Source organism: Cetorhinus maximus, chromosome 16 (genome assembly GCF_964194155.1).
Source record: "Cetorhinus maximus chromosome 16, sCetMax3.hap1.1, whole genome shotgun sequence".
Classification (NCBI taxonomy): Eukaryota; Metazoa; Chordata; class Chondrichthyes; order Lamniformes; family Cetorhinidae; genus Cetorhinus; species Cetorhinus maximus.
This window is the reverse complement of record NC_135894.1, coordinates 74130308-74158029: the sequence shown is the minus strand read 5'-3', so window position 1 is coordinate 74158029 and position 27722 is coordinate 74130308. Positions and strand designations below refer to the sequence as shown.

Here is a 27722-nt window from a genome sequence, read left to right as displayed (position 1 = left end):
ACCACATGCAGCTGAGAGTCAGGAAATTAACATTAACAACTACAATGAAATTCCCCATTCTCAAGCATAGCACAGGCCAGCACATAAGTGCTTTTGACAAGGCAAAAGTGCATACAAACATCTTCAGTCAAATCTACTCCACCTCCCTCTGAAGCAGGTCACTCCATATGTTGCTAAGCAGCTGAGCACACTGAACATAAAAGAGGCGAGAAGCCCTGACAGCATCTTAACTCTAGGTATCAAACTTTTGCACAGAACTAGATACCCCCTCACCTCGAACTATATCACTGGCATCTTACCAACATGTGAAAACTTGCCCAGAAAGATCCAATCCACATTTTTTTCCAGCCATTTTCTTCCCAATCAGCAATGTAATGGAAGGAGTCATTAACAGGGCAACGAGCACCCTACTCACCAATTTTCAGATTCACTGAGCGTAAAATCTCATTGCAGCCTTGATCCAAAATGCACAAGCCGAATCCCACAAGAGAGGCATGAATAGCTACCCTTATTATCAAGACAGCATTCCTCAGTGTATGGCACCAAAGTGTCCCAGCAAATCTGTCATTTTCCCTATTCCTGGTCTCCTTCATCCTTCTCTTCCCCTCCCCTCCCTCTCTTGAACAAGCTGTCCTCAAACTGGGATCCTTAGAGCCTCGGGAATCCACAGAGAATTTCCAGCGGGTTCTGCATCAAATCGCCTCCATCACAAACTTCATGTGAAACATATTGAAATTAAAAAGTTTCTAACCAGAGACTACTTAATTAACGATAAATTAAATGATAACACTAATAACAACCTTCCCCCACTAACCTTGATAAGTCTCCTGTTATGATTTCGGTAGAGATCAATAACTATTTTTTAAGAAATCCAAAATCTTAGTTATTTACTGAAAGAATGAAGCCACAGCTAAGAGAGATCTTACAAACTGGCTCAGCTGTTCACTCAGCGTATATGTCAACAATCTCAGTCATGAAGTCCTTCAAAGCTCTGTCTTCCTCACAAAGAATTTCAGTTCCTCTTCTTTTAAGACTCAGGGTGGAATAGTCCCAGGTTGGAACGAAGTGTGGTAGTGGGTAGGAAAAACAACGTTTTACCCGCCGCCTGCAATGGCGGCTTCTCATGCTGTATCATCCAAAGCCCGCCGCAGTAATTATGCATTCCTGGGAAACATGCCATTTCCATGGCAGGTGGGCTTCATCACCGCTTCATCACGCTGGGCGTCACATTTAAAGTGTAGCCGCGTGCACACCCCTTAGTGCTTCCAGACCAGGACTGTCACACAGAAGACATGATGGCCCCGAAAGGCAAAAAGACTGCAGTTCCCCGCTTCAGTGATGCATCCCTTGAGTGCCTTTTGAATGCAGTGTTGGCCCGCTGTGATGACCTCTACCCCAGCTCTAGCCGCAGGACAGGCAGCTGCATCACCAATCTAGCATGTGAGGCAGTGGCAACGGTGGTCAGCGCCAATGCCCTGCAAATGAGATCAGCCACCCAGTGCTGCTACAGGATGAATGGTCTCATCCATGCTGCCAGGGTAACTCATTCTTCTCATCACTCTCAACTCTCTCACTCTCAAACCCATCACACATTCACAGGGATTTCACACCTCAAGGGACAACACCACTAATCTCAGACACACCCTCACATCTCCATCAGGCTCATACCCTCTTGAGCTCGCATCCTCATCCTGCCCATGGTCCGCTCACCACACAAACATTCCATGCAGTACCATGCGTACTGCTCACACATTCTCCATCTGTTTCTATGCAGGAGAAGCCTGCTCACATCAGCAGGGAGGAGTCCCAGATGGGGGATGAGTGGCCCACATTAGGGCCCTCCCACTTTGCGAAACGTGCCACCACGCTGACTGGTTAGGACATGGACCATGCCTGCAGTGACGGTGAGGTCGGCAGCGAACACCCTCATGAGGATCCTGCAACACATCATCCCTCTCTCAATGCAAATATGAGTGCTCTCTCTCCTGCTTTTGACTGTGTTGACATGCACTAATTATCTCTATTTTTGTTCACAGGGAACTTTGCCAAGCGACTGACACCCTTAGCCAGCCAGTCCCTCAGCTCCATCCAGGTCCTCACCTCTAGCCAAGAGGACACCTCCTCCATTGAAGAGCTGGAAATAAGCAGCCTGGAAGACCCATTACAGTGCTTACTTCTGCATCAATGCCGAAACACACACCTTGGTTGGACCTAGATCTAGAGGAGGTTCTGGTTCACAATCTGGTGATCACCACAGGGACACACGTTTGTAGTAGAAGGAGGCAGGTTCAGCAGAGCTCCCTGGCACTCGGAGGACTGCTGGGGAAGAGGCATCTTTGAGGACCGAGTCAGATGATGAGCTTCTGGATTTGGCCTTCCAACTCATTGTGGAGAGTCAGCAGAAGGCGTGGGAACGTCACACAGAACTGTTGGAAGCCCTCAACAGAGTGGCACGCAAGTCGGAGGAGTGCGTCCGCCTGCTCTCTGATGAAGTGGTGCCCACATGTGCATGTATGGAGGTCTACAGGGAGGATGGCAGACACCATGGAGGCCCTGGTCCAGCAAAAAATAGAGATGTGTGCAGACCTGCACTCCATCGCGGGAGCCATGGGTGAGTTCCTGCAGTGGCAATGCAAGAGGGAAATGAGGCACCTTGGCATCCCTCCAGGTGCTCCTTCCCCTCAAGGAGTCAGGCCAGTGCGCTCGGGCACCCAAAGGGAGGAGCGGCAGCTAGGCGCCCGGGGTCATCCACTCAGGAACCTCTGAGGCTGTCCACTCCCTCCGAGTCCCATTTGCTTGTGAGCCCTCAACCTCGTCCTCTGTCATCGCAGAGGGAGCAGCTGGCCAACGAGTGATTCTGGAGGGAGAAGTTTGTGTGCAGCAGGGCTTTTCGGAGCCTCGTGCAAGCAATCTCCCACGCATGCAGAACCTTCATGTATGACACTCGCCACTCACCTCAATGGCCTGAACATTTTCAATGCTGCCTGCTTTCGCATTCAGTTGCCCATCTGAGCTGACCTGCATCTCTGCCCACCCAATGATCACATTCCCATGCAGCACCTGATCTCGCCCACTGTCTTTTCACTTTCAATTTAGACAGTATGGTCTTGATTCTGTTTTTTGTGCACTCCACCATTTTTTCCCATCCCCCAGTCACCCATTTCCTTTCCCCCATCACTGTTGACCCCCCCATATCACCTTCCACCTCCCCTCCGTGACCTACCAGCCACAACCCTTTTCCTTCAGGGATGAACGTCTGCGTAGCCTTCCTTCCCAGAAATCCCACCTCCATCCACATTCACCTCCCCGACCTCCTCCTTCCCACCTCAAGGGTCCGTGTCTGCCTCAGAGTACCCAACCATCCTCGCCGTCCCTTCTACCACTACTGTTGAACCCTCACTCTCCCACCCTACCGCCTCACTCTGCCCTCGGTCATTCTCGCCATTCCCTCGTCCCACACCCACCCTCTGTCCCAAAGGAGCAAACTGTCATGGACTCATCAGGGCCCTCCCATGCAGTTTCACCTGGACACCACCCCCTCCAGATCCCTTTCCCCCTTGGAACCTCTTCCCCATATTTTGTCGGTTCTCAGCTTGTGGATCTTCAGCCTGCCTGTACTGCACCACTGGAATCGTTGGCTCTGTCATCTTTTATATAGTTCCAAACAGAAGCTTTGGTTTTCGATCTGTTTCAGTCTTAGTTTCCTCAGAAATTTTCAATTAAGTGTGTCGCAAACATAACAAGCTTTGAAAGCACAGATTCTGTAACACACACAGTGCACTGATTGTTCCTGTCTGGAGCTTTTCAGCCAAAGATTCACTACTTATTGGTTCTTTGACATGTCAATCATATGCTAACTTCTGGTTTGTAGAGCGGAAAAGAAAAGCGTAGTTTTTAAAGTACGATTTTAAGTTTTAACCAATGGAAACAATTCTGGATTACATCCATCTGTAACTTTTAATATTGTAATGTACAAGCACATTTATTTTTATTACTAATGTATATATTTTTAAAACCTACAACGTAATCTCGCCCCTTTTTCTGATTGGGGAGAGACAATTCATTGGAGAGCATTAATTGGATATAATAGCTGTCAATCCTCCAAGTGTCACTGTTAAACGTCACGCCAAGGATAGGCAGACTCTGCAGTGAGAAGCAGACACACCCATCTCACTGATAGCTGTAATGCATGTTTCCTTAAAAGCATTAAAATACTTTTCATATTCTTTCACATTATTGGAATTGTACAGTATTGAATTTTAGATGGGGCTCTGTGAATACTAATCCATTTGAAAGGGAGACATTCAACTAACAAAGTTTGAGAGCCATTGTACTTAGCCATCAAAATGTAGATTGTGGTCTGGAACCTCCATTAAATAAAGTGTTTTTTATCATTTAAATGTGGGCCCCCTCACTGTTGGGAACAATTTTCCATTATTTCCAGTGTAGACAAATTCTACCGTATTGCACTGGCAGAAAAAGTAATTAAATGCGAAATACTGGAATTTATCGCGTGGAGCTTGGAATACAAGAGCCAAGACATGGTACTTTAATTGTTTCGAGTCTTAAGACCCCATCTAAGTACTGCTTTCAGTTTTGGGTATTAGACCTCAGAAATGATATATTGGCCTAGGTGGGGATATAGCGTAGGTTCACCAGAATGATACTAGGTCTTAAGTTATGAGGAACAACTTGCAAAAACTAGGTTTATATTTTTGAGTTTAGAAGGTTGCTGGGTGATCAATTTGGGGTCTTTAAAATGATAAAAGGATTTGCTAGAGTAGATATAAAAATGCATTTCCTCTAAAGGGGGAAATCTAGAACAAGGGGACATAATCGTAAAAAACAAATACAGGCGATTTCGGAATAAAATCAGGAAGCAATTTTTCCACACAAAGGGTGATAGAAATCAGTAAGCATTTTTGCACATGAAGGATTGTGGAAATTTGCAATTACGTTCCCCACCAAATACTGGTGCACGCTGAGCCTACTGAAATATAAGACTAAGATTCGTAAGATTGTTAGACAAGTGTATTGGGGATATGGAGCAAAGGTAGATAGAGGGAGTTGAGGCAAAGATCAGCCATAATCTATAAAATGGAGGAACAGGCTTAATGTGCTAAATGCTGCTGTTGGTTAGGAAGGAGCAAAGCAGGAGGAGTATCCTATCCAGCCTCTCAAGCCTGTTCTACTATTCAATTATATAATGGCTGATCTGTATCTCGACTCCATCTGTCCATCTTGATTCCATAAACCCTAATACACTTAACTAACAAAACTGTTCCTATGTCCTAGTGAAGTACTCCAGTGACAGGAGTCACATCTGACACATGGATGATCATGGTAGTCGGAAGTGATTTTCACAGGCCCAGGCTATCATTGCATGAGTTCCCTACAGCAGTGTTCTAAAATAATTACATTTTAGTTGCTTCATTTATAACCTTCCTCTTGTAATATGGCCAGTGGCAGGGATGTTCTCTAATTCAAAATTCTTCTATGGAATCAATGTTAATAAAGTAGCCCAAATTGACCTACAACAGAACTTAGATAACATCCAGACTTGTGCTGAAAAGGAGATCATATTTGTACCACTTAAGTGACTACCTCCAACAAGAAGAAGACAATGGACTTCCAACATTTAATGGCACTAACATTGCAAATAGATGCTGCTGGAACCTGCAGCTGGAGCTGCAACTGCAAAATGCTGAGCTCCCGTTGCTATCATCACTTCAGGGTCACCAGTGACGAGACTTAAATGAATCAGCCACACCAACACAATGACTATAAGAGCAGGACAAAGAGTGGGCACTCTGCAATAGGCAACTTACCTCATGACCCCTAAAACCCTCTCCACCCTCAAAGACCAAGTAAGGAGCATGAATTAGAATGATCATTGCTTGCTCGAATAGGTGCAGCCATGACATCAAGAAGCTCAACAGAATCCAGGAGAAATAAGTCCACTTGATCACTGTTTCTGCTACTGTAATATCCACCCACTGCATCACTGGCTACAGTACATACTATTTACAGAAGACATTGCAGCTACTCAATCCTATTTTAATGCCACCTCTGGTCCTCTTAAAGAGGATGGACGGTAATCTCACATGAACGTTATCACCTCCAAGTCACACACTATCCTGTCTTGGACATACATCACCGTTCCTACATTACAAATGACTACACTTCAAAAGTACATCCTTGACTATAAAGCACCTTGAGGCATCTGGAATTAATGAAAGAATTTTGTATAGAGCCTTTCATTATTGCTAGGCCAAAATCCTGGAATTCCATACCCAACACCATTGTGGGAGCACCATCTCCTGAAGGACTGCAATGGTCAAGGCGACCCAATGATATCTAGTCAGGGCAACTAGGGATAAGGAATAAATACAGCCTTGCTAGTATCATCTACTTCCAAGGAATAAATTAAACAAACAATAGAAGTGATTCAATAACTGTGCCAATATCTATTGTTCTGAACCTTTTTTACTGCAGACAGGTTCGCTAACAATTAGAAACTTCACATACAGGAGATTCTCACAAAGACACTAATCCATTTTTGTGGTCCCACGTATAATTTGTGTTCTTACTGCAAAGTCACATTTGCAACTTCACCAGTCTGGCAACAGACTTCCCCCATCAACCATGGGGATGTCTAACCACGCCAAAAGCATAATGCTACCCTATCAGCCGCCAGCTCAGTCTGCTTGGGGTAAAACCCCAAAATGAGAGATTCAGTTTGCAAACAGCAAACCTGACTCATACTAGCCATCATTGATACTTTGGTTAAAGTCCCATTCACCAATCACCCACTGCTGACCTACATGGGCTCTGGGTTAAACAACGACTTGATTTTAAAATTCTCATAGTTGTTTTCAAATTCCTCCACGGTCTCACTGCTCCCCACCTCTACAATCTCTTCCTACAACTGTCCAAGATATCCGCGCTCCTCCAAATCTTGCTCTTGAGCATCCCAGGTTCTATTCACTTTACCACTGACTGCCGTGCCTTTTCTGAAAAGGGGCAGATAATATTTGTACCACTTAAGCTCTGGAGATTCACCCCAAAATCTTCTCTCTTACCTCCTTTAAGACACTCCTTAACATTTACCTCTTTGACCAAGCTTTTGGTCATCCAGCTTAATATAGCTCTTATGTAGCTCTGTCACAAACTTTGTTTGTTAACACTACTATGAATCACCCTGGGACATTTTGCCACATTAAAGGTGCCCGGCATAAAATGCATATTCAAGAATTGAAAAAAAGTAATAAAAATCAGAGAACAGCCTTTTCCATTTAAACTAAACAATCTCAAAATCTATAACAAACAGGAAATGTCCATGAGCAGAATGTTTTCTGTTTTGTCAGCTGCTTACGTTGTACAGAGAATGAAGCTACTGTGAATTTTCTATCAAATTATGACTATGCCAATGTTTTCTGCAGCTGAACAATGACAAGATCAAAAGTTATCCTGATTAACCTCTGGCAAGAACTCCATACCCTTGGCTTAATCCCATTCCTCTTCCTAAATGCCCACTCAAGCTCAAAAAGCTTTAACACTTACCAGTATGCTTGTCGACTCTGACCTGTACTTCAAACCCATAAGCAGTCTATCACCAACACTGTTCATTTACAACATCGATCTCCTCTCCCGCAATAATCCTGAAAAGCTTGTCACGCCTTCATTACCTGCAGAGTTCATTTTCCCAGTACGCTGTTCACTGACATCCTAATCTTATAAAAATCCCAATTTATCTAGAACTCAGCTTTTTATATTCTATCCCACAAAAAAATTCGTGTAACCCCAATCTTTTGGGACCTCCACTGACTTCTTGACCCTCAATGCAACAATTTCAAAGCCTTTGTTATTGTCTTTAAATCCATCCATAGCCTCACTCCTTTTATCCTATATCCCTGATGTCCCTCCTCCAGTCTACCAATTAGGGTCTATTCTGTGTGTTGTCCCCAAGTTTCATTCTACCAATGGTGGTAATGCCTTCAGCCATCTTACTCTTACATTCTGGAACTTGCTTTTATCCTGCCGACTACAACTTTGGCCACCTTCTCCAACTCCCCCACTTAGGTTCAGACTCCCAACTGTAAAATAGCTTGGAATATTTTTCTAGCTTAAAGATAATGTATAAATGCAAGTTGCTTTTGTTGAGCAGAGCCAAATTAAGTTTCCTAATATACAATGGCCAACTGAAATTAAAACAGGAAATGCTGGAAATACTCAGCTGGTCTGACAGCATCTGTGGAGAGACAACAGAGTAAACGTTTCAGGTCAAGGCCCTCAGATTTCCAGCATCCACAGTATTTTTCTTTTCCTTTAGTATTTAATTCATTGCCACTTCTTGTCCAGTAATGCCTACCTTGAAGAGGTTCTGCTCTTCTCTTTGACGGGATTTCCATTTGTCTGTTCCATCCTGTTCACCTTCCTGGCTTTTCATTTCCCTCATGCTTGATAAATTCCCTTGACTGGAAACATTAACTTTCTCTCTCCAGGGATGCTGTCAGATCTGCTGCATATATCCAGCATTTTCTGTTTTTGTTTCAGGTTTCCAGCACCTGCAGTATTTTGCTTTAATGGTCAATTGAATTTGTTTTAATCCAAACTACACAGCTGCATATAAAATGACTGCTAAAAACATGTGGACTAACCTGTGAAGGTGTAGCATTATTAATGTCTCTTTGGCTAGAATGATCCTGAAGGTCAGTGCATAATCTTTTTTTCTTGGGGCTTGGAAGAGGTGATTCTTTTGGTTTGTCTTCATTTATTTTATTCTGTCCACAGAGCTGGTCTCCTTTCTCTGTCTGTTCTTTTCCATAAACACCTGAAAAGAAAAGCTAACTCTTTACAGTTTGCCACTTTTATGCAACTTCAAACTACTAAAATTCGGTAATGTTTTCAAGGTTCTGAAATAAATGACTTGCATCAGTCCACAGGCACTCTTAGATTTCACTGGTTCAAATGTATGCAAAGGTTACAATATACCACCAAACCATCTCCTTACTAGCGTTATTTGAGAATCTAAACACACATTTTTACTTCAAGATTTGCAAGGCTGAATAGAAGTGCTGTTGTCCAGTGAGCACAGAGCTTGTTGAGTGGCGGACATGATTCGATTTGGAGATAGCAGTCTTTATTGAGGAGGCATGCAGGGCAGGGCCTGGCTAAGGCAGGGCTAGAGTCTGGGGCAGGGTCTGATCAGTGTTACTTCCCTTTGCCTGATATCTCTCGGTGGGCTGATGAGGTGTTAATTATTACTCAACCAGGGGAATGCCTAAGACTTGAACTTGCTTTCCTGAAACAAGAGTCATACAAACTCAAAACGTTAACTTGTTTTTTTTCTCTCCACAGATGCTGCCAGACCTGCTGAGTTTTTCCAGCATTTGCTGTTTTTATTGCCTTCCTGGAATGAGTTTTCATTGTGGGCATTTCTGTGGAAGTTCATCTGCCACTTGGAGAAACCATCTTACTGTAAATTAAATAGCACTGTTTTAAAGAGTGTTGAATGGCACTATGTTGCAAACTATTGCCCTTTCATCTCTGGGAATCTTTAGTTTGGAAAGAAGTAATGCACACGTCCTTCTCCCTAATGATTGCAAACACCTAACTATAATGAGTTGGACCAGTCTCAACTCAACTCAGGGCCAGGAGGCTACAGTGAAATGTTGCCAAAAATCTAGCATTAAGATTGATATGCCGGAGAGAGATCACAAAGGCAGTTAGCTTTAGAATAGAAAATTCCACTAGCGCAGTAAAATAAGGTTGGGGTAAGACACAGTTGAAAGTTCATCTCAAATCCAAGCATCCCAATTTTGCAGCAGGATCCGATTTCCACTCCCCACTTTCACAATAAAATTCCCAAAATGATTTTCAATCCTAAAACTATTGATCTGAACAAGCCTTTTATAATATAGACAAAGTCTTGGGAAAGCAATCCCAAGAGTGCTGTTCTCCCAAGTTTATTTTCAAATTGCACCAATGCACTTGGAAACCAATGGTCATGGGGAACATTTTGGCAAGCTGTACACAGGAGTACTGACACAATGTTGGTGCACTATGGTGTTCCCCTGATGTCAATTCAAAAATAATACATTTGTGCAGGATGACCACGATGCAAGACCATAATGTCACCACAGAAATGACTTTATCCTCATTAAAACCCGTGGCAGTCATGGTGAAATGCAAAACAGTGTTTCTACCCATTGTCTGAAAGGCTGAAACATTTCTGGAAGTTTACCTCAAGGGATCTACATTATAAGAACCAGTGACCAAAGAACAATTTAGAAGCAGCTTCAAGTTTATTTATGATTGAAAGTGAGGATATGTAATGCCAGAAGAGAAAGTATTCCATTTCCCTTAACTCATCAATCCACATTAGTTGGATTTCTCACAATGTAATTAATGTTGAAAGTGAGAGAGAGAGAAAAAATTGGGGATGCAAAAGAGGCTAGAATTAGAGGTGTGGAAATATCTTGAAGGGTTCTGGCGCTGGAGGAAATAGAAAGGTAAGACCGTGAAGGGGTTTAAAAACAAGGATGAGAATTTTAAAATCAAAATGTTGCTTGACTGGGAGCCAATGTAGTTCAGCGAGCATATAGGTCATAGGGGAATGAAACTTGCTGTGATTTAAGACATGGGTAGCAGAGTTTGGATGAGCTCAAGTTTACATAGGGTAGAATGTGGGAGACCAGCCAGGAGTGGTTTGGAATAGTCAAGTCTAGAGGTAACAAAGTCATGAATGAGGATTTCAGCAGCAAATGAGCTGAGAAAGGGGAGAAGTCAATCAATTTTAGGGAGGTGGAAATAAGCGGCCTTAGTGATGGCATGAATATGAAGTTGGAAGCTCATCTCGGGATCAAATGTGATATCAAGGTCGTAAACAGACTGGCTTAAACTTAGACTGTCGCCAGGGAGAGGGATAGAGGGGGTATCTAGGGAACAAAGTTTAGAGCGGGGATTGAAAACAATGGTTCTGGTCTTCTCAATATTTAATTGGAGAAAATTTATGCTCACCCAGTACTGGATGTTGGATAAGCAGTCTGACAACGTAGTAACAGTGGAAGAGTCGAGAGTTGGTGGTCAGGTAGAACTGGCTGTCGTCAGCATGCATATAAAAACCAACAATGTGCCTTTCAATGATGTCGCCAAGAGGCAGCACATAGATGAGAAATAGGAAGGGGCCAACGATCAATGCTTGGGGGACACCAGGGGGAATGGTGTGGGAGCAGGAACAGAAGCCCTTGCAAGTGGTTCTCTGCTATGATTAGACGGATATGAATGGAACCAGGTGAGAGTGGTCACACACAGCTGGTCAACACTGGAGAGGCATTGGAGAGAATGGTGTAGTCAACCATGGCAACAGCTGCAGACAGGTCTAGAAGGGAAAGTTTACTTTTGTGACAGTCACATTATTATTATTCTAATGCAGATCAGGGCAGTCCAACCTCTGCCCTTATACGTCTTCTATGAAATCCAGAAGAAACAGTTGAACAAGTTGCTTTTTTCCTTTTAACTCCTCTTTCCAAATTGATAGTGTCAACAAAGTGTCCTTTTCATAGATTATTTTGTTCAGACTTCTCAATCTCCACTTTTAATGTATGGTGCTAACATCATTTTCTAAATTCTAGATAATTTTTACAATCCAGATGCAGGTACAAATTTGACTTTAACTCAGGTTCAACTCTAAAGAATTTATAGTGGGGATTTATTACTTGGGAAGCTATTTTGCACAACACAATGTTTACCAATATTTTTGAAATGCTAAATTTAAAGTGGATTTTTTAAACGTTAAGAAAACATGACAGTTTTGCTTTCATGGATAATTTCAGCTTGGTGCTTCTCACTATTGCTGAGCTTATATGGTACTCCATCATACAGACTAGGCAACCTATAAATTCCAAATTTGATCTTTACCATTAACTAATTTCAAACAGGTTACTGTGGACCAGCAACTCAGATAGGAAAGAGAGGCAAAAAGAAGTCATCTTTTAGAAGTGCAATCCACTAAGAGTTGTTGGAAAATGCACACGTGAAATTAGGCAGCAGTGGATGAAACTCTGCTGCACAACACTGAAGAGCCTTTGACACACCTAGGCCAACGTATCCAGAATTATCAACTGGATAAGATAACTAAAGATTGGTTTAAGCACATGGAACCATAGCCTAATACTAATTACTAGATTTAGATGGTGGAAAGAGGGACGGCTAAATGGACTTCAGATAAAATGTTCTTCCAACCACATTAGGAAAAGCTGGAATTTCCTTGTGAGGAATATGTGGAACAAACTGTGAGTTTGTAAGAGATCAAATAACATGAAGACTCAGGGGAAATCCAATTACATTGCTATCAATTTTTACAATATCTTCAACCTAGCGGAAGTTGGAAGCTATGAATCATAGAATTATAGAAGCTTATAGCACAGGAGGCCGCCATTCCGTCCATCATGTGCGCTCACCTGTCAAAAGAGAATTATCCAGCCTAATCCTGCTTTCTAGTTCTTGGTCCATTGCCTCATAGGTAAAGTTTAAGTGCATATCCAAGTATTATTTAAGTGCGATCAGCGTTTCGGCTTTACCACCCTTATAGACAGCGAGTTCCAGAGCTCCACCACCCTCTGGGTGAAAAAATTTCCCTCGACTCCCCTTAATCTTTCTACTACTTACTTTAATCTACACCCCTTTGTTATTGACTTCTCTGCTAAGGGAAATGGATCCGTCCTATCCACTCTGTTTGGGCCCCTTATTGTATACGTCTTAGTTAAATCTCCCCTCAGCCTCCTGTATTCCAAAGAAAACAACTAAGCCTATCTAATCATTTCTGATAGCTGAAAGATTACATTCCTGATAACATCCTTTCAAATCCCCTCCGCACTTCTCGCTTGTGTGATCACATCCTTCGTTAATCAGTAGCAAACTGTACACAGTACTCTAGCTGTGGCCTAATATTTTGCACAGTTTTAGTGTAACCTCCCAATTCTTATATTCAATATCTTGGCTAAAAAAATTATGCCATATGGCTTTTTAACCACCTTATCCACCTGTCCTGGTACCTTCAGGGATCTGTAGGGGCTCCAAGGTCCCTCTGTTGCTCTACAGTTCTCAGCATCCTACCATTTATTGTGTATTCCCTTGCCTTGTTTTCCCTCCACAAATACATTACACTTCTCCAGACTGAATTCCATATGCTTCTTTTCAGCCAACTCAACCAGTGCATTGATATCTTCTTACAGTCTACAGCTTTCTTTCTTACCATCAACCACATGTTCAATTTTTGGATCATCTGCAAAATTCTTAATCATGCTCCCTATAAAGTGAAGTCCCACCATTTGCAAGTTCCTCTTTCGCAAACTTGTTAACCCGCACAAAAGTCTTTGTACATTAGATCACCCAGTGTGGGCCCAAATGTTCACTTATCCACAGTTTTAAAAATAAAAGTTAGAAGCTAACTTTAGAAAATGCCGAAAAATAGAAATGCCATCTAAATGAAGTTAAAAAAACAGAAGGCATAGTTCCCGCAGTAGAAAGTGTGCACTGGGCGTATGTCATCTGCCATTATTTGCACGTGGATGTTCATGGTTGCTGCGGTTTAATTCCTGATCACAGTGCAGTATCGGGGCAGTCTTTAAGCCCGTACCTTTAAGCATGTATAGTACCATATTTAAAAATAAGCGAGCCGGAACCAAGCAGTAAACGTCCTAGAAAAGTAAAAACACTTGCCCAAAAAGTGACAATATCAGACAGACTGAAAAATGGTGCTAGTGCGACCATGTTAGCCATGGAATACAGTGTCAATGAATCTACAATTAGATACAAAAGGCAGTCTGAAGATAAAAACAAGGGCCAGTGTTATTGCTTCTGGTAGTCATGCTGCCAGGTTAACTTCTGTAAGTAGGAGGGATCCACACTTGGAAGAAATGGAGAAGTTACTACATGTGTGGATAGAGCACCAGCAACAAAGGAGGGCCCCAGTTAATGGTCCAATCATTTGAAATATGGTGCTTGAATTATACCAGTGCATAAAAAGTAGTAAAGAGGGTAGTGCTGGTGTTACTGGTGATAATAACGATAGTGAAGGTGGTGCAGAAGGGGCCTCCACTTTACCTTCCAGAGGATTTTCAGCCAGCACAGGATGGTTTGATCGCTTTAAAAAAACATTTTGGTCTACATAATGTGAAATTGGTGGGGGTGGCTGCATCAATGACCATGCAGCTGCAGTAGAGTTTCCCCAAGGTGCTGCAGAAATGCATTGAGGAGAGAGAGTATCAGGCAGAGCAGGTCTTTAACACAGACAAAACTGGCCTGTTCTGGAAGAAAATGCCGAACAGGACTTAACCAAAAGAAATAAGGACAGCACCTGGTTTTAAAGCTGCGATGAACAGGCTTACACTCTTACTATGTGCCAGTGTGACTGGTTTTAAGTGTAAAGTAATGCTGGTTTATACGTTAGAAAACCCTCAAGCCCTTAAAGGGAAAAATAAATCTCATCTATCAGTTTTTTGGAAGGCTAACAGCAGTGCCTGGGTTACGGCTGTAGTGCTTGAAGACTGATTTGAGAGTTGCTTTACATGAGGTCGGCACTTATCTAAGGGAAAAAACTTGTTCTTCAAGGTCCTACTTATCCTCGATAATGCACCTGGACATCCACACTCTCATGCAGTCAGCCATCCAGATGCTGATATTTTGTTTTTACCCCTAAATATGACCTCACTTATCCAGCCAATGGGCCGGGGGCTATTGCATCCTTCAAAGCTGACTACACCCATAGAAGTTTCAGCCACATCATCAACCTTATGGAAGCAAACCCTTTGACCACTGTGCATGATTGCTGGAAGGAATTCAACGTACAAACAAGGAGCTGGAATAGGCCACTTGGCCCCTCGAGCCTGCTCCACCATTCAATAAGTTAATGGCTGATCTGATTGTAACCTCAATTCCATATTCCCGCTTACCCACACATACAATAACCTTTTACCTTCTTGCTTATCATGCATCCATCCACCTCTACCTTAGAAATATTTAGACTCTGCTTCCACAGACTTTTGAGGAACCGTGTTCCAAAGACTCATGACCCTCTTAGAGGAAATATTTCTCCTCAGTTCTGTCTTAAATGGGCGGCCCCTTATTTTTAGACAGTGTCCCAGACTGCTGAGGGAGGCAAGGGAGGAGATTGCAGGGGCTCTGACCCAAATTTTTAATTCCTCTCTGGCCACGGTGGAGGTGCCAGAGGACTGGAGAACAGCTAATGTGGTTCCGTTATTTAAGAAGGGTTGTAGAGATAAGCCAGGGAAATACAGGCCAGTGAGTCTCACGTCAGTGGTAGGGAAACTATTGGAGAAATTTCTGAAGGAGAGTATCCATCTCCACTTGGAAAGGCAAGGTTTGATCAGTGATAGTCAGCATGGCTTTGTCAGAGGGAGGTCATGCCTAACAAATTTGATTACATTTTTTGAGGAGATGACCAGGTGTGTAGATGAGGGTAGTGCAGTTGATGTAGCTTATATGGATTTCAGCAAAGCCTTTGACAAGGTCCCACATGGGAGACTTATAAAGAAGGCAAATGCACATGGGATACAGGGTAATTTGATAAGGTGGATTCAAAATTGGCTTAGTTTTAGGAAGCAGAGGGCGATGACAGAAGGATGCTTTAGTGACTGGAAGCCAGTGTCCAGTGGCATACCACAGGGATCTGTGCTCAGTCCCTTATTATTTGTCATTTATATAAACGACATAGATGACTATGTGGGGGGTAGGATTAGTAAGTGTACGGGTGACACGAAGATTGGCTGGGCGGTTAACTGTGAGTTGAGTGTCTTGGGCTACAGGAAGATATAGACGGGATGGTCAAATGGGCAGATAAGTGGCAGATGGAATTTAACCCTGAAAAGTGTGAGGTGATACACTTTGGAAGGAGTAATTTGACAAGGAAGTATTCAATGAACGGCATGGCACTAGGAAGTTCTGAGGAACAAAGGGACCTTGGCATGTGTGTCCATAGATCTCTGAAGGCGGAGGGGCATGTTAATGGGGTGGTGAAAAAGGCATATGGGGACACTTGCCTTTATCAATCGAGGCATAAATTACAAAAGTAGGGAGGTCATGTTGGAGTTGTATAGAACCTTGGTGAGGCCACAGCTGGAGTGCTGTGTGCAGTTCTGGTCGTCACATTATAGGAAGGATGTGATAGCACTGGAGGGGATGCAGAAGAGATTCACCAGGATGTTGCCTGGGATGAAATATTTAAGTTATGAAGAGAGGTTGTATATACTTGGGTTGTTTTCATTGGAGCAGAGAAGACTGAGGGGCGACCTGATCGAGGTGTACCAGATTATGAGGGGCGTGGACAGGGTGGATAGGGAGAAGCTGTTCCCCTTAGTTGAAGGGTCAGTCACAAGGGGGCATAAGTTCAAGGTGAGGAGCAGGAGGTTTAGGGGGGATGTGAGGAAAAACTTTTTTACCCAGAGGGTGGTGACAGTCTTGAATGCACTGCCTGGGAGGGTGGTGGAGGCGGGTTGCCTCACATCCTTTAAAAAGTACCTGGATGAGCACTTGGCACGTCATAACATTCAAGGCTATGGGCCAAGTGCTGGTAAATGGGATTAGGTAGGTAGGTGTTTCTCACGTGTCAGTGCAGACTCGATGGGCCAAAGGGCCTCTTCTGCGCTGTGATTCTGTGTGACCCCTAGCTCTAGATTTTCTCCCAAAGGAAAACATCCTTTCCATATCCACCCTGTCAAGGCCCCTCAGGATCTTATCCGTTTCAATCAAGTCGCCTCTTACTCTTCTAAACTCTAGCGGATACTAGCCTACCCTATCCAGCCTTTTCGCATAAGACAACCCGTCCATTCTAGGTACTAATCTAGTAAACCTTCTCTGAACTGCTTCAAATGCATTTACATCCTTCCTTAAAGAAGGAGACCAATACTGTACACAGTACTCCAGATGTGGTCTCATCAATGCCCTGTATAACTGAAGCATAACCTCCCTACTGAGCTTATTTTTTTATTCATTCATGTGATGTGGGCTTCGTTGGTTGGGCTAGCATTATTGCATATCTATAGTTGCCCTTGAGAAGGTGGTGGTGAACTGTCTTCTTAAACTGCTGCAGTCCATGTGGTGTAGCTACACCCACAGTGCTGTTAGGAAGGGAGGTCCAAGATTTTGACCCAGCAACAGTGAAGGAACGGTGATATATTTCCAAGTCAGGATGGTGAGTGACTTGGTGGGGAACTTCCAGGTGGTGGTGTTCCCATCTATCTGTAGCCCTTGTCCATCTAGATGGTAGTGATCGTGGATTTGGAAGGTGCTGTCAAAGAAGCCTTAGTGAATTCCTGCAGTGCATCTTGCAGATGGTACATATTGCTGCTACCGTGGCGGAAGGAGTGAATTTTTGTGTATGTGGTGCCAATCAAGCGGGCTGCTTTGCCCTGGATGGTGTCAAGCTTCTTGAGTGTTGTGGGAGCTGCACTCATCCAGGAAAGTGGGGAGTATTCCATCACACTCCTGACTTGTGCCTTGTAGATGGTGGACAGGCTTTGGGGAGTCAGGAGATGGGTTACTCATCACAGGATTCCTAGCCTCTGACCTGCTCTTCTGGTCACAGTATTTATATGGCTAATCCAGTTCAGTTTCTGGTTAATGGTAACCCCCCCAGGATGTTGATAGTGGGGGATTCAGTGATGGTAATGCCATAGAATGTCAAGGGGCGGTGGTTAGGCTCTCTCTTGCTGGAGATGGTCATTGCCTGACATTTGTGTGGCCACATGTTACTTGCCACTTGTCAGCCCAAGCCTGGATATTGTCCAGATCTTGCTGCATTTGGACATGGACTGCTTCAGTATCTGAGTCGCCACGAATGGTACTGAACATTGTGCAATCATCAACGAACATCCCCACTTCTGACCTTATGATGGAAGGAAGGTCATTAATAAAGCAGGGGAAGATGGTTGGGCTGAGGACACTGCCCTGAGGAACTCCTGCAGTGATGTCCTGGAGCTGAGATGACTGAACTCCAACAACCACAAACATCTTCCTTTGTGCTAGGTATGACTCCAACCAGTAGAGAGTTTTCCACATGATTCCCATTGACTCCAGTTTTACTAGGGCTCCTTGATGTCACACTCAGTCAAATGCGGCCTTGATGTCAATTCTTACCTCACCTTGGGAGTTCAGCTCTTTTGTCCATGTTTGAACCAAGGCCGTAATGAGGTCAGGAGCTGAGTGGCCCTGGCGGAACCCAAACTGGGCATCAGTGAGCAGGTTATTGCTAAGCAAGTGCTGCTTGATAGCACTGTTGATGATCCCTTCCATTACTTTACTGATAAAGGAGAGTAGGCTGATGGGGCGGTAATTGGCTGGGTTGGATTTGCCCTGCTTTTTGTGCACAGGACATACCTGGTCCACATAGCCAGGTAGTTGTAGCTGTACTGGAACAGCTTGGCTAGGGGCGCGGCAAGTTGTGGAGTACAAGTCTTCAGTACTATTGCCGGAATATTGTCAGGGCCCATAGTCTTTGCAGTATTCAGTAACTTCAGCGGTTTCTTGATATCGCATGGAGTGAATTGAATTGGCTGAAGACTGGCACCTGTGATGCTGGGGACCTCTGGAGGAGGCACAGATGGATCATCCACTCGGCACTTCTGGCTGAAGATTGTTGCAAATGCTTCAGCCTTATCTTTTGCACTGATGAGCTGGGCTCCCCCATCATTGAGGATGGGGATATTTGTGGAGCCGCCTCCTCCAATGAGTCGTTTAATTGTCCATCACCATTCATGACTGGATGTGGCAGGGCTGTAGATCTGATCTGTTGGTAGCTCTGTCTATCATTTGCTACTTAGGACTACTTGCATGCCAAACAGCATGTGTTATAGCTTCACCAGGTTGACACCTAATTTTTAGGTATGCCTCCTGCTCCTGGTAAGCCCTCCTGCACTCCTCGTTGAAACAGGGTTGGACTCCTGCTTTCTGGTAATGGTAGAATGGGGGATATGCCAGGCCATGAGGTTACAGATTGTGTTCCAGTACAATTCTGCTGCTGCTAATGGTCCACTGCACCTTATGGATGCCCAGTCTTGAGTTGCTAGATCTGTTCGAAATCTATCCTATTTCGCAAGGTGGTAGTGCCACACAACACAATAGAGGGTATCCTCAATGTGAAGGTGGGACTTGGTCTCTGCAACGACTGTGTGGTGGTAACTCCTACCGATATGGTCATAGACAGATGCATCTGCAGACGGCAGGTTGGTGAAGATGAGGTCAAGTATGTTTTTTCCTCTTGTTGGTTCCCTCACCACCTGCCGCAGACCGGGTCTAGCAGCTCTGTCCTTTAGGACTCGGCCAGCTCGGTCAGTAGTGCTACCACCAAGCCACTCTTGGTGATGGACATTGAAGTCCCCCACCCAGAGTATATTCTGTGCCCTTGCCACCCTCAGTGCTTCCTCCAAGTGGTGTTCAACATGGAGGAGTGCTGATTCATCAGCTGAGAGAGGGCAGTACGTGACAATCAGCAGGAGATTTCCTTGCCCATGTTTGACCTAATGCCATGAGACTTCATGGAGTCTAGAGTCGATGTCGAGGACTCCCAGGGCAACGCCCTACTGACTGTGTACTACTGTGCTGCCACCTCTGCTGCTATTTGATTCCCCTCGCAATGAACAATAACATTCTATTAGCTTTCCTAATTACTTGCTGTACCTGCATCCTAACGTTTTGCGATTCATGCACTAGGACACCCAAATCACTCAGAGCTCTGCAATTTCTCACCATTTAGATAATATGCTTAATTTTTATTCTTCCTGCCAAAATGGACAATTTCACATTTTCCCACATTATACTCCATTTGCCAGATCTTTGCCCACTTACTTAACCTATCTATATCCCTTTGTAGCCTCATGATCTCTTCACAACTTAATTTCCTGCCTACCTTTGTGTCATCAGCAAATTTAGCAACCATACCTTTGGTCTCTTCTTCCCAGCACTGATCCCTGTGGCTCACCACTCATTACATCTTGCCAACCAGAAAATGACCTCAGAGAAATAGGGATAATTAAGGACTCATGGAATGAAGTTAGAGAATCAACTATAAGTGGCCTGAGGCTGTGAATGATTTCACAGGGTTCCTTAATGTGGATGCTGAAATAACCAAGATTGTTGAGTTGGCAAAACAAGTTGGAGGGGAGGGATTTGAAGACCTGGCCAAAGGTAAAGAAGAGGAGTGGTTTCAGTCTTATCAAGAGGAACTCGCCACAGAAGAATTGGTGGAACTGATGAAATTAAGTGCATTTAAACAGGAGCAAGAAGAGCAGCCTACGAAAGCTCATTTAACACCCAAGACAAGGCAGACCTTGTAAGATCAGCAGAAGATTTGAGAAAACAGGTGACAGACTATGATACAAACATGGAAAGAAACACTGCCTTCCGTAGAGTGATTGACACTGCAATTGTTCCTTACCGAGAACTTTACCAAATTGAAAAGCAGTCAAAAATAACATTTTTTTTAATCCACATCAGCATCAGCCACTTCACCCACCCCCTCCACCTTCACACTGAAGTACAGTACTAGGTGACAAATTATACATTGTTCTTATTTTATTGCTTTATTTAACAATTTCTCCAGTAAATCTCTCTCAAATTTATTAAAAACATAGTTTTTATTGCCTTTGACCCTTTATACATGTTAAATTTTAAGATGGCTGAAACCTATCTAATTGACTCCCATTTTTAAGTATGTTTGCCGTTCACGATTTCGCCATTTGCGAGGTTCTGCGGGAACATAGCCCCCCTTAAAGGCAGGACTTTACATGTTTAAATCAATGATATTTAGAGAAATTAGAGGATCTAAATTCCATGCATGTCAAATAAATGACTAATCAAAAATGATTAATCTTCAAATTATTAGAATGATGGAGTCGACAGCAAATTTTGTCGTTTATAACACTTGTTGTAGCATCGTTCTTTTCTGAACAGGAATGCAGTACAAATCTGGGAATTCGTGCATCAACATAGTATATAATATAATTCTACACACCTTTAGCCTCTTTCTTAGAATTTCTTCCAGGTGATGTGCTATTTTCCTTCGGTCTGGTTAAATTTTCACTCTGTTTCTGAATACAACATTCTGATCTCTTCTCAGACTGCACTCCCCTGGAACACATTTAAGTTGAATGTAATTACCCATGAAAAAAACATCAACATACCCTCTTAATTTTATTTTCATATATAGAGTGCAGCCGCTATGTGTGCAGGCTCTTTAAACATTTTGCACGACCATGCAATAACTTAAAGGGGCTGACTTGTGTGCAGCCTGTGCAGGAACTATCAAGTTGCTGTGCAGCTTAGAGAGAATATTGGTCAGCACCATTGTTACATATTGGACCAGATTTTGCAGTGATAATGACTGCAAAACTATCAGCGTTCATCTGCATTACTCCAACAAGACGGTCATTTCTGGAGTCCACATAAGTATGGATTAATGTGGAAATCCAGTAGTTACTATCAGTGATTCTATGTTTTTCCAGAGAGTTTACCGTAGAGGCAACCCCCAGACCGCAATTAATACAATATCAGTGAATTGACAAGATCTTCAACTCTTATACCGTCTTGCTGTAAAAACGCTTGAAAAATTACACCTTGCTGAATGAGATGTAACTGGGTTTAACAGCACAATAACTTCAGAATTTCTGCTAAACACTCTCATTGACCCTAAGAAGCTAATTTTATATTTGTGGACTGTCAGATTTCTCCATTAGGATACAACAATTCCACATTTTGTTTATCTTCATTTTATCTTCTATCTTAATCCAAACATAAACTATTTATTTTGCTATCTAAACATTTACATTAAAACTGAAGGATAAGTTTTTTTAATTTCCTGGTTTGCTGTGCGTGAAGACGTTAATATGATAATCTGCTTACCTGTTTGCTATCATCATTGCTGCATCCCATTGAATGGTGTCAGATTTAAACTGCTGTTGGGAAATGGTAAAGCCACTCCACAGAGATCACTGAATCTTTGTGGACAGCTTTCTTAGAATCAGCAGCAAGGCCCATTACCTCACAGCAACAGTCAGGCCAACACAATAATAGTTATACCCAGTTTTTAAGTCATCATCATTCAGTTGCATACTATAGATTCTGGTACTAATGGACTTTTTGAATGTATTTACTTAAAAAAAATACATACAACAAAATACATGCAACAAAGAGGGCAATAATGTAAAATAAAGCCAAGTAAAATGGCAGTATACTTTCTAGCTTAGTGCAAAACAGTTGCATGTCACAGGAAGCCATCAACCTGTTTTGGAAAATAGTTTTCTATGCAGGATGAACATCTTGAACTGTGATTCCATTTCTAAATTCTTGAATTTACTTAAAACAGTTTAAGAAAAACAAATTGGGAGGAACAACTTATTTTTTTAATATGCTTTTTTTGCCTTCTTCAAAACGAAAAGAGATTGCTTCTTGGGCGGGTGGAAGCTGTTCTGCAAGGTTAGGCGACATTTATAAAGGAAGGGTGTTTATGTGCTATCAATTCAGATAAATATGGAAGTGAGGAGTCGTTTAAACTCAGAAGGGAATAGCAGGGAAAATAAAAGCAATCAGAAAGAACAAGTAGATAAGAACTAGAGGAGGTCAAGAGACGAATAAAACAGGATTCAGCAAAATGAATTGCAGGAGGAATAAAGGATTGCAGAGGGAAATTAAATTGACCATTTCTAAGTAGGGAAGAAAATAAAGTAGAGTAAGGAGGTTTTAGCTGGAACAGAACAAAAAATCCAAGGGAAGAGAAGCAGCGTTAATATAAACAAATGGTAAATGCTTAATGCATGGAAAATAAATTGAGAACTAAAAGAAAAAATGTCATAGCAAGATTAGATTTATAGTGTTAGCAGAAACTTGGCTGCAAACTTGAAAGAGGTGCAATTAATTATATAGCATTACAATATTTTAGGAGGGCCAAAGTAACAATAGACAAGAGGATTGGCAACATTGGTGAAGGAGTAAATATTATATAGAAAAACATTTAAAAATATTCAGACACAGTCAACATGGCTGGAGCTTAAAAGATAAAGAATTTATATTAGTATGGCTGCATTGTAGGAGGGAAGTGGAAGGGAAATTTGACAGGAGTTCATGGAAATGAGTAGGAACAAAACTGTCATTATAGATTTAATTACTTAGTCTGACTGTGACGGAGTGAGAGTAAATGGAATTTTTAAATTGTGTGTAGGACTCCTTCATCAAGTAGCATGGTTGCATAATTACAAGGGCAGAGCTGCACTAAATCTGGTTGTGAGTAACAAAACAGGTCAGATAGAATAACTAAATGGAAGCGCCTTGAAAGTAACGATCATAATACGATAACTTCCCCCTGTCCATCTGGTAAGAATTTAATGAAAAAACTAGGACACCAGATTGAAATATGACAGATTGAATAAAAGAAGAGGAATGAGCTGGCTGAAGTGAGGCAGAAAGAGAAATTGTCACACAGGACTGCAGATTAACAATTTAATTATTTCTGTAAATATAACCCGCAGGACAGCAAAGTATCAAAACAGCTCTTAGCAATGTTGCCCCCTTTTTATGGCATTGGCTGCCATAGGGTAGGTTTAAAGGGCCAGTTTGAATGTTAGTGAAAGGGTGAATCTATGAATGGGTGAGGTAGGTGCCTAAGTGGTTGAGGTGGTATGGGGTAGTCGGGTCTGGTTGAGTGGGGACGATTGGGTTCTGTAGTTACTCAGATGTTAAACTAGGGTTTAATCTAATATTTTCTGGGTAACTATTCAGATAAGTATGCGGATCTCTCCCAAGTCTCCGACTCTAACTCAGAGTCAGACATTCACAGAGGGTCCCAGGGAGCAAGGGAACTGCCCATCGGAAATTGAAACTTCCGGACAATTCCCACAGAAGTCTGTGCATCAGATCTTCCACAGGGTCCCAACGCGCATCTTCAGAACAGTTGGCCCATAATGTGTTACTGATTGCCATCCATGGATAACTTGCTTAATGCATTAAATAGGATATTTAAATGCAGGTTTCCTTTTATTAACTGAAAATCCTACAAGACATTTTTCATCCCTACACCAAACAAAAAGCTGCTTCTACTCACAGTTCCATCACAATAACTATAGCGCACACACTACTGTCCCACCACCCAAAATTGCTAGTTGCATTAAGTCATACAAACCCAAATAAATGCAAATCAGCAGCTGGTGTGAACAGCACCTGACAAAACTGGAATGCAAGATCAGCATTAAGTTGACTTTTCAAAGAATGGGCTTCAAAAGAAAAGTCACCTGAATGCAAAAGACTATATTAAAACACCAAAAGCTATACCGCTGTGAAAGCGGAGTTTCTGAATCATACCCTTTGGAAATTAAGGTTACAACAGACTTTCATGAACACATTAACTACATACATTTTGAAACAAACTCTCTGATCCCAACTAAAAACTTAGCAAGTTACCTATCATATCAACTTTTATTTCTTCTATATGTATACCTGTGCGATATGCATTCTATACTTGATGTTTTGGAAATGTTTGCATGAATTAAGAAAGATCAGTCATCGTGCATAGAGGTGTTGTATGTCAAGAATATGGAGTGTAACAGAACTTTGTTAAAATAGGTTTGGAATACTCAATTAATTGGAAATCAAAGATTAAAATAAAAGCATTATAAAAATTCACATGTCTGGAATACAAAATGTAAAAATATCTGTTTTAACACATGTTCAATTTTAGGTAAAACTTACAATAACTCGCATTTATATAACACCTTTTATGTTGTAAAACATGCCAAGGCGCTTCATGAGTGCTAAATCTGCCAAAAGCCAAAGGAGGAGATATTAGGTAACTAAAAGCTTGGTCAAAGAGGTAGGTTTCAGGGGGCATCTTAAAGAAGAAACTGGTGAAGGCACAAAGAGGCTAAGAGAGGGAATTCCAGAATTTGAGCTTTAGATAGCTAAAGGTAATATCACGAAGTGGTGGAGCCTAGGAAGTGGGGATGTACAAGGCCATAGTTGGAGGAACACAGTGTTCTCAGAGGATTGTAGGGCTGGAGGCAGTTACAGAGATAAGGAGGAGTGAGGCTATGGAGGGCATATTCTAGACAGGTTTAATTTTAATTTGATGGCGTGCAGTAGGCATTAGAAAGTTATATCGTAAGAAAAAGTTTTCTTGATTCAGATAAAAACAAAAGACTTGTCTACACATTTCTAGGAGACATCCCAATCCTTGTTTTGAAATAAACATAGGCATGCATGTCAATTTATGCACAGCAAAATCTGGTGAAATGAACAGTTAATTGGTTTTCATTGTGTTAACTGGTTTTCATGGTGTCAAGGCACTCAAAACTCCTTGCTTTTAAAATAATGAAATAGGGTCTTTAGTACTTTTGAACAGGTGGATGGCTTTTGGCTTAGAATTATATCTGAAGAGCACTACCTTTTGATAATGCAACAATGTCTCACTATTGCGCTAAACTTTCATCTTAGATTATGCGCCTACATTTTGGAGGAGTTTTGAACCTTCTACTCCAAGGTGAGAGAATGCTGCCAACTCAACCAACCTGACAAATATTATAGACACTTCAATCACTTGAGAATTCCTAGCCCTCAAGATTTAGCGCTAATCTATTCTGGAGGGTAAAAAATTAGATTATCTGCATTTCTATGCAAGGACATCAAAGCAGCTCAAGAGCAGGGATTGGCTTTTGTGTGGATAAAGATGTCAAGAACAATGGCCTCAAGAATGGAAGACTTTTCATCTTGTACATTTAGTTCCAATTATAAGCTTCTACGATGAAATATACAATATTAGATATAGAGTAAAGCTACCTTGGCCCCAACTTTAGAAAAGCAGCCCTTATAGTAGTTTTCTATTTGGCAAAAATGCCATCTTCTGGCCTGTAAGTGAAATTGCTAAGTTAATGCAATAATGAGGCCCATTTTGTGCTTTGACCCACGTTTAGTAGCAACTATACCAGGACTTCTAAATTTATGGCATTGCAGCCAGCTGAGCAGAGACTTTTGCCCTGTCAATCTGAGTTGGATTTGTCAAACCCATTGCACCACCAAATCTCCTAGGAACACATCTTACCCACATAAGAAACTGGACAACACAAATTCACAACAGCATTGACCAATCTAATAAAAGTCAGCATAAGCATACTGTTCACTTATTTTCTGAGGGCAGAGAAGAATACTACCTCCTTTTCTGCAAGTACAAAATGCCATGTGGCATTGGGGGAAAGGGTGGAGGCCAATTTAGCTCTCCCATCAAGAAATTGGGACATTAATTAACTTTTGGAAGGGGAATTCTGGGGGCAAAAATGGAGATACCAAAAGCAATTTTATAAAAAGACCAAGATTTTGAAATCCAATCAGAAAAGGTTAATAAAACTAGAAAATGCTGGAAATACGCAGCAGAACTGGTAGGATCTGTGCAGAAAGAAGCAGAGTTAGGGTTTCAGGTCGCTGACATTGCGTCAGAACTGGAAAAAAGTTCGGTCTTGCATTTGTTAAATAATACTTAATATTTAAAAGACAAAAATCTGAACATAAGAAAATATGCAGGCCTCCTTGAAGGTTGAACTATTTTGTGTCAGTTTTAATACAGGGTTACTTTCATTGTATTCACATAACAATGTTAATGTTGAAAACTCTGCATTTAGACATGATTTCACAACTATCCTCAATCATTTCAGCAAATATTCCAATGGTGAACATTTCACAAAGTGAAGGTTTTAAGCACTTGAGTGCCCAACAAGTAGGCCACAATGGTAATTAAGTGGTCTAATTATTTTGTTAAATATATGACTGCCATGCAGTGCCAAAGCCTGGTGGAGGAGAATAGATAGTGAATATTATCTCTTATTTTCACACATCCTGTTAATGAGCAAGTTACTTACCCTATTGACTTAAGGAAGGAACATTGATCAGGAGGGGAGGAAAGGAGAAATAAGAAATATAAAAGGGGCTAAAAGTCCAGTACCAGACTATAACAAAGTGTATATCACCTTCCCTGTTGCTAAATGGTCATATTTTCCACTGAAATAAATGAGAGCCTTGCAACGAGCAATGTAGGTACAAACACAATTTACCGACTTGAGTGTGGTCTTTCTCTGAATAAAGACCGTACACTAACTGAGGGGATCATTGGCAAACGTTTATAGGTTTATACTCTTAGGAACATAAGAAATAGGAGCAGAAGTAGACCATTCGGCTCCTCGAGCCTGTTTCACCATTCAATACGATCATGGTTAATAATCGGCCTTTATTCAATTTTCCCATTGCTCCCCACATCGCTGGATTCCCGGAGAGGGCTAAAAAGAACAGAACACAAGGGAAGCCGAAGTGGGGAAGGCAGCAAGAAAACAGAAATGCCGACCTTGAAGAAGTATTGCTCTTCTCTCCGACAGGATTTCCGTATCTCTCTTTTGCCTTGTTCACCTTCATTGCTTTCCATTTCTCTCCTGGTGTTTGACAAGGTGTTTACTAAAACCCGCTTTCACAGCCACATTTCCTTTCTCAGTGACTGTCTCCGTCTCCAACTTACCCCACGTGGATTTCAACTGAAATTCCATCCCTCATGTTTCGAACCCACCCAGGATTACAGGTATCTCCGGGACATAAAACGTTTCTCGGACTGCTGTTCCTGTCGCATTCTGACAGCCACACTCAGTGCCATGCGCCGCCATATGAACACACTCGACCTCTCC

At 42.2% G+C, this 27722-nt stretch overlaps 1 protein-coding gene across 6 annotated transcripts in view; it reads right to left on the bottom strand.

Annotated features, from left to right (window-relative positions):
• Positions 1–27722, bottom strand: part of LOC144691709 (sentrin-specific protease 7-like) — an 88844-nt gene that overhangs the window by 28948 nt on the left and 32174 nt on the right. For all 6 annotated transcript variants that reach the window (XM_078560075.1, XM_078560079.1, XM_078560074.1 and 3 more), the window contains 2 exons: positions 21032–21147; positions 8661–8833 (listed from right to left, as the gene is read on the bottom strand). In XM_078560075.1, coding sequence (XP_078416201.1) covers positions 8661–8833; positions 21032–21147 — 289 coding nt within the window. The remainder of the gene's footprint in view (positions 1–8660; positions 8834–21031; positions 21148–27722) is intronic.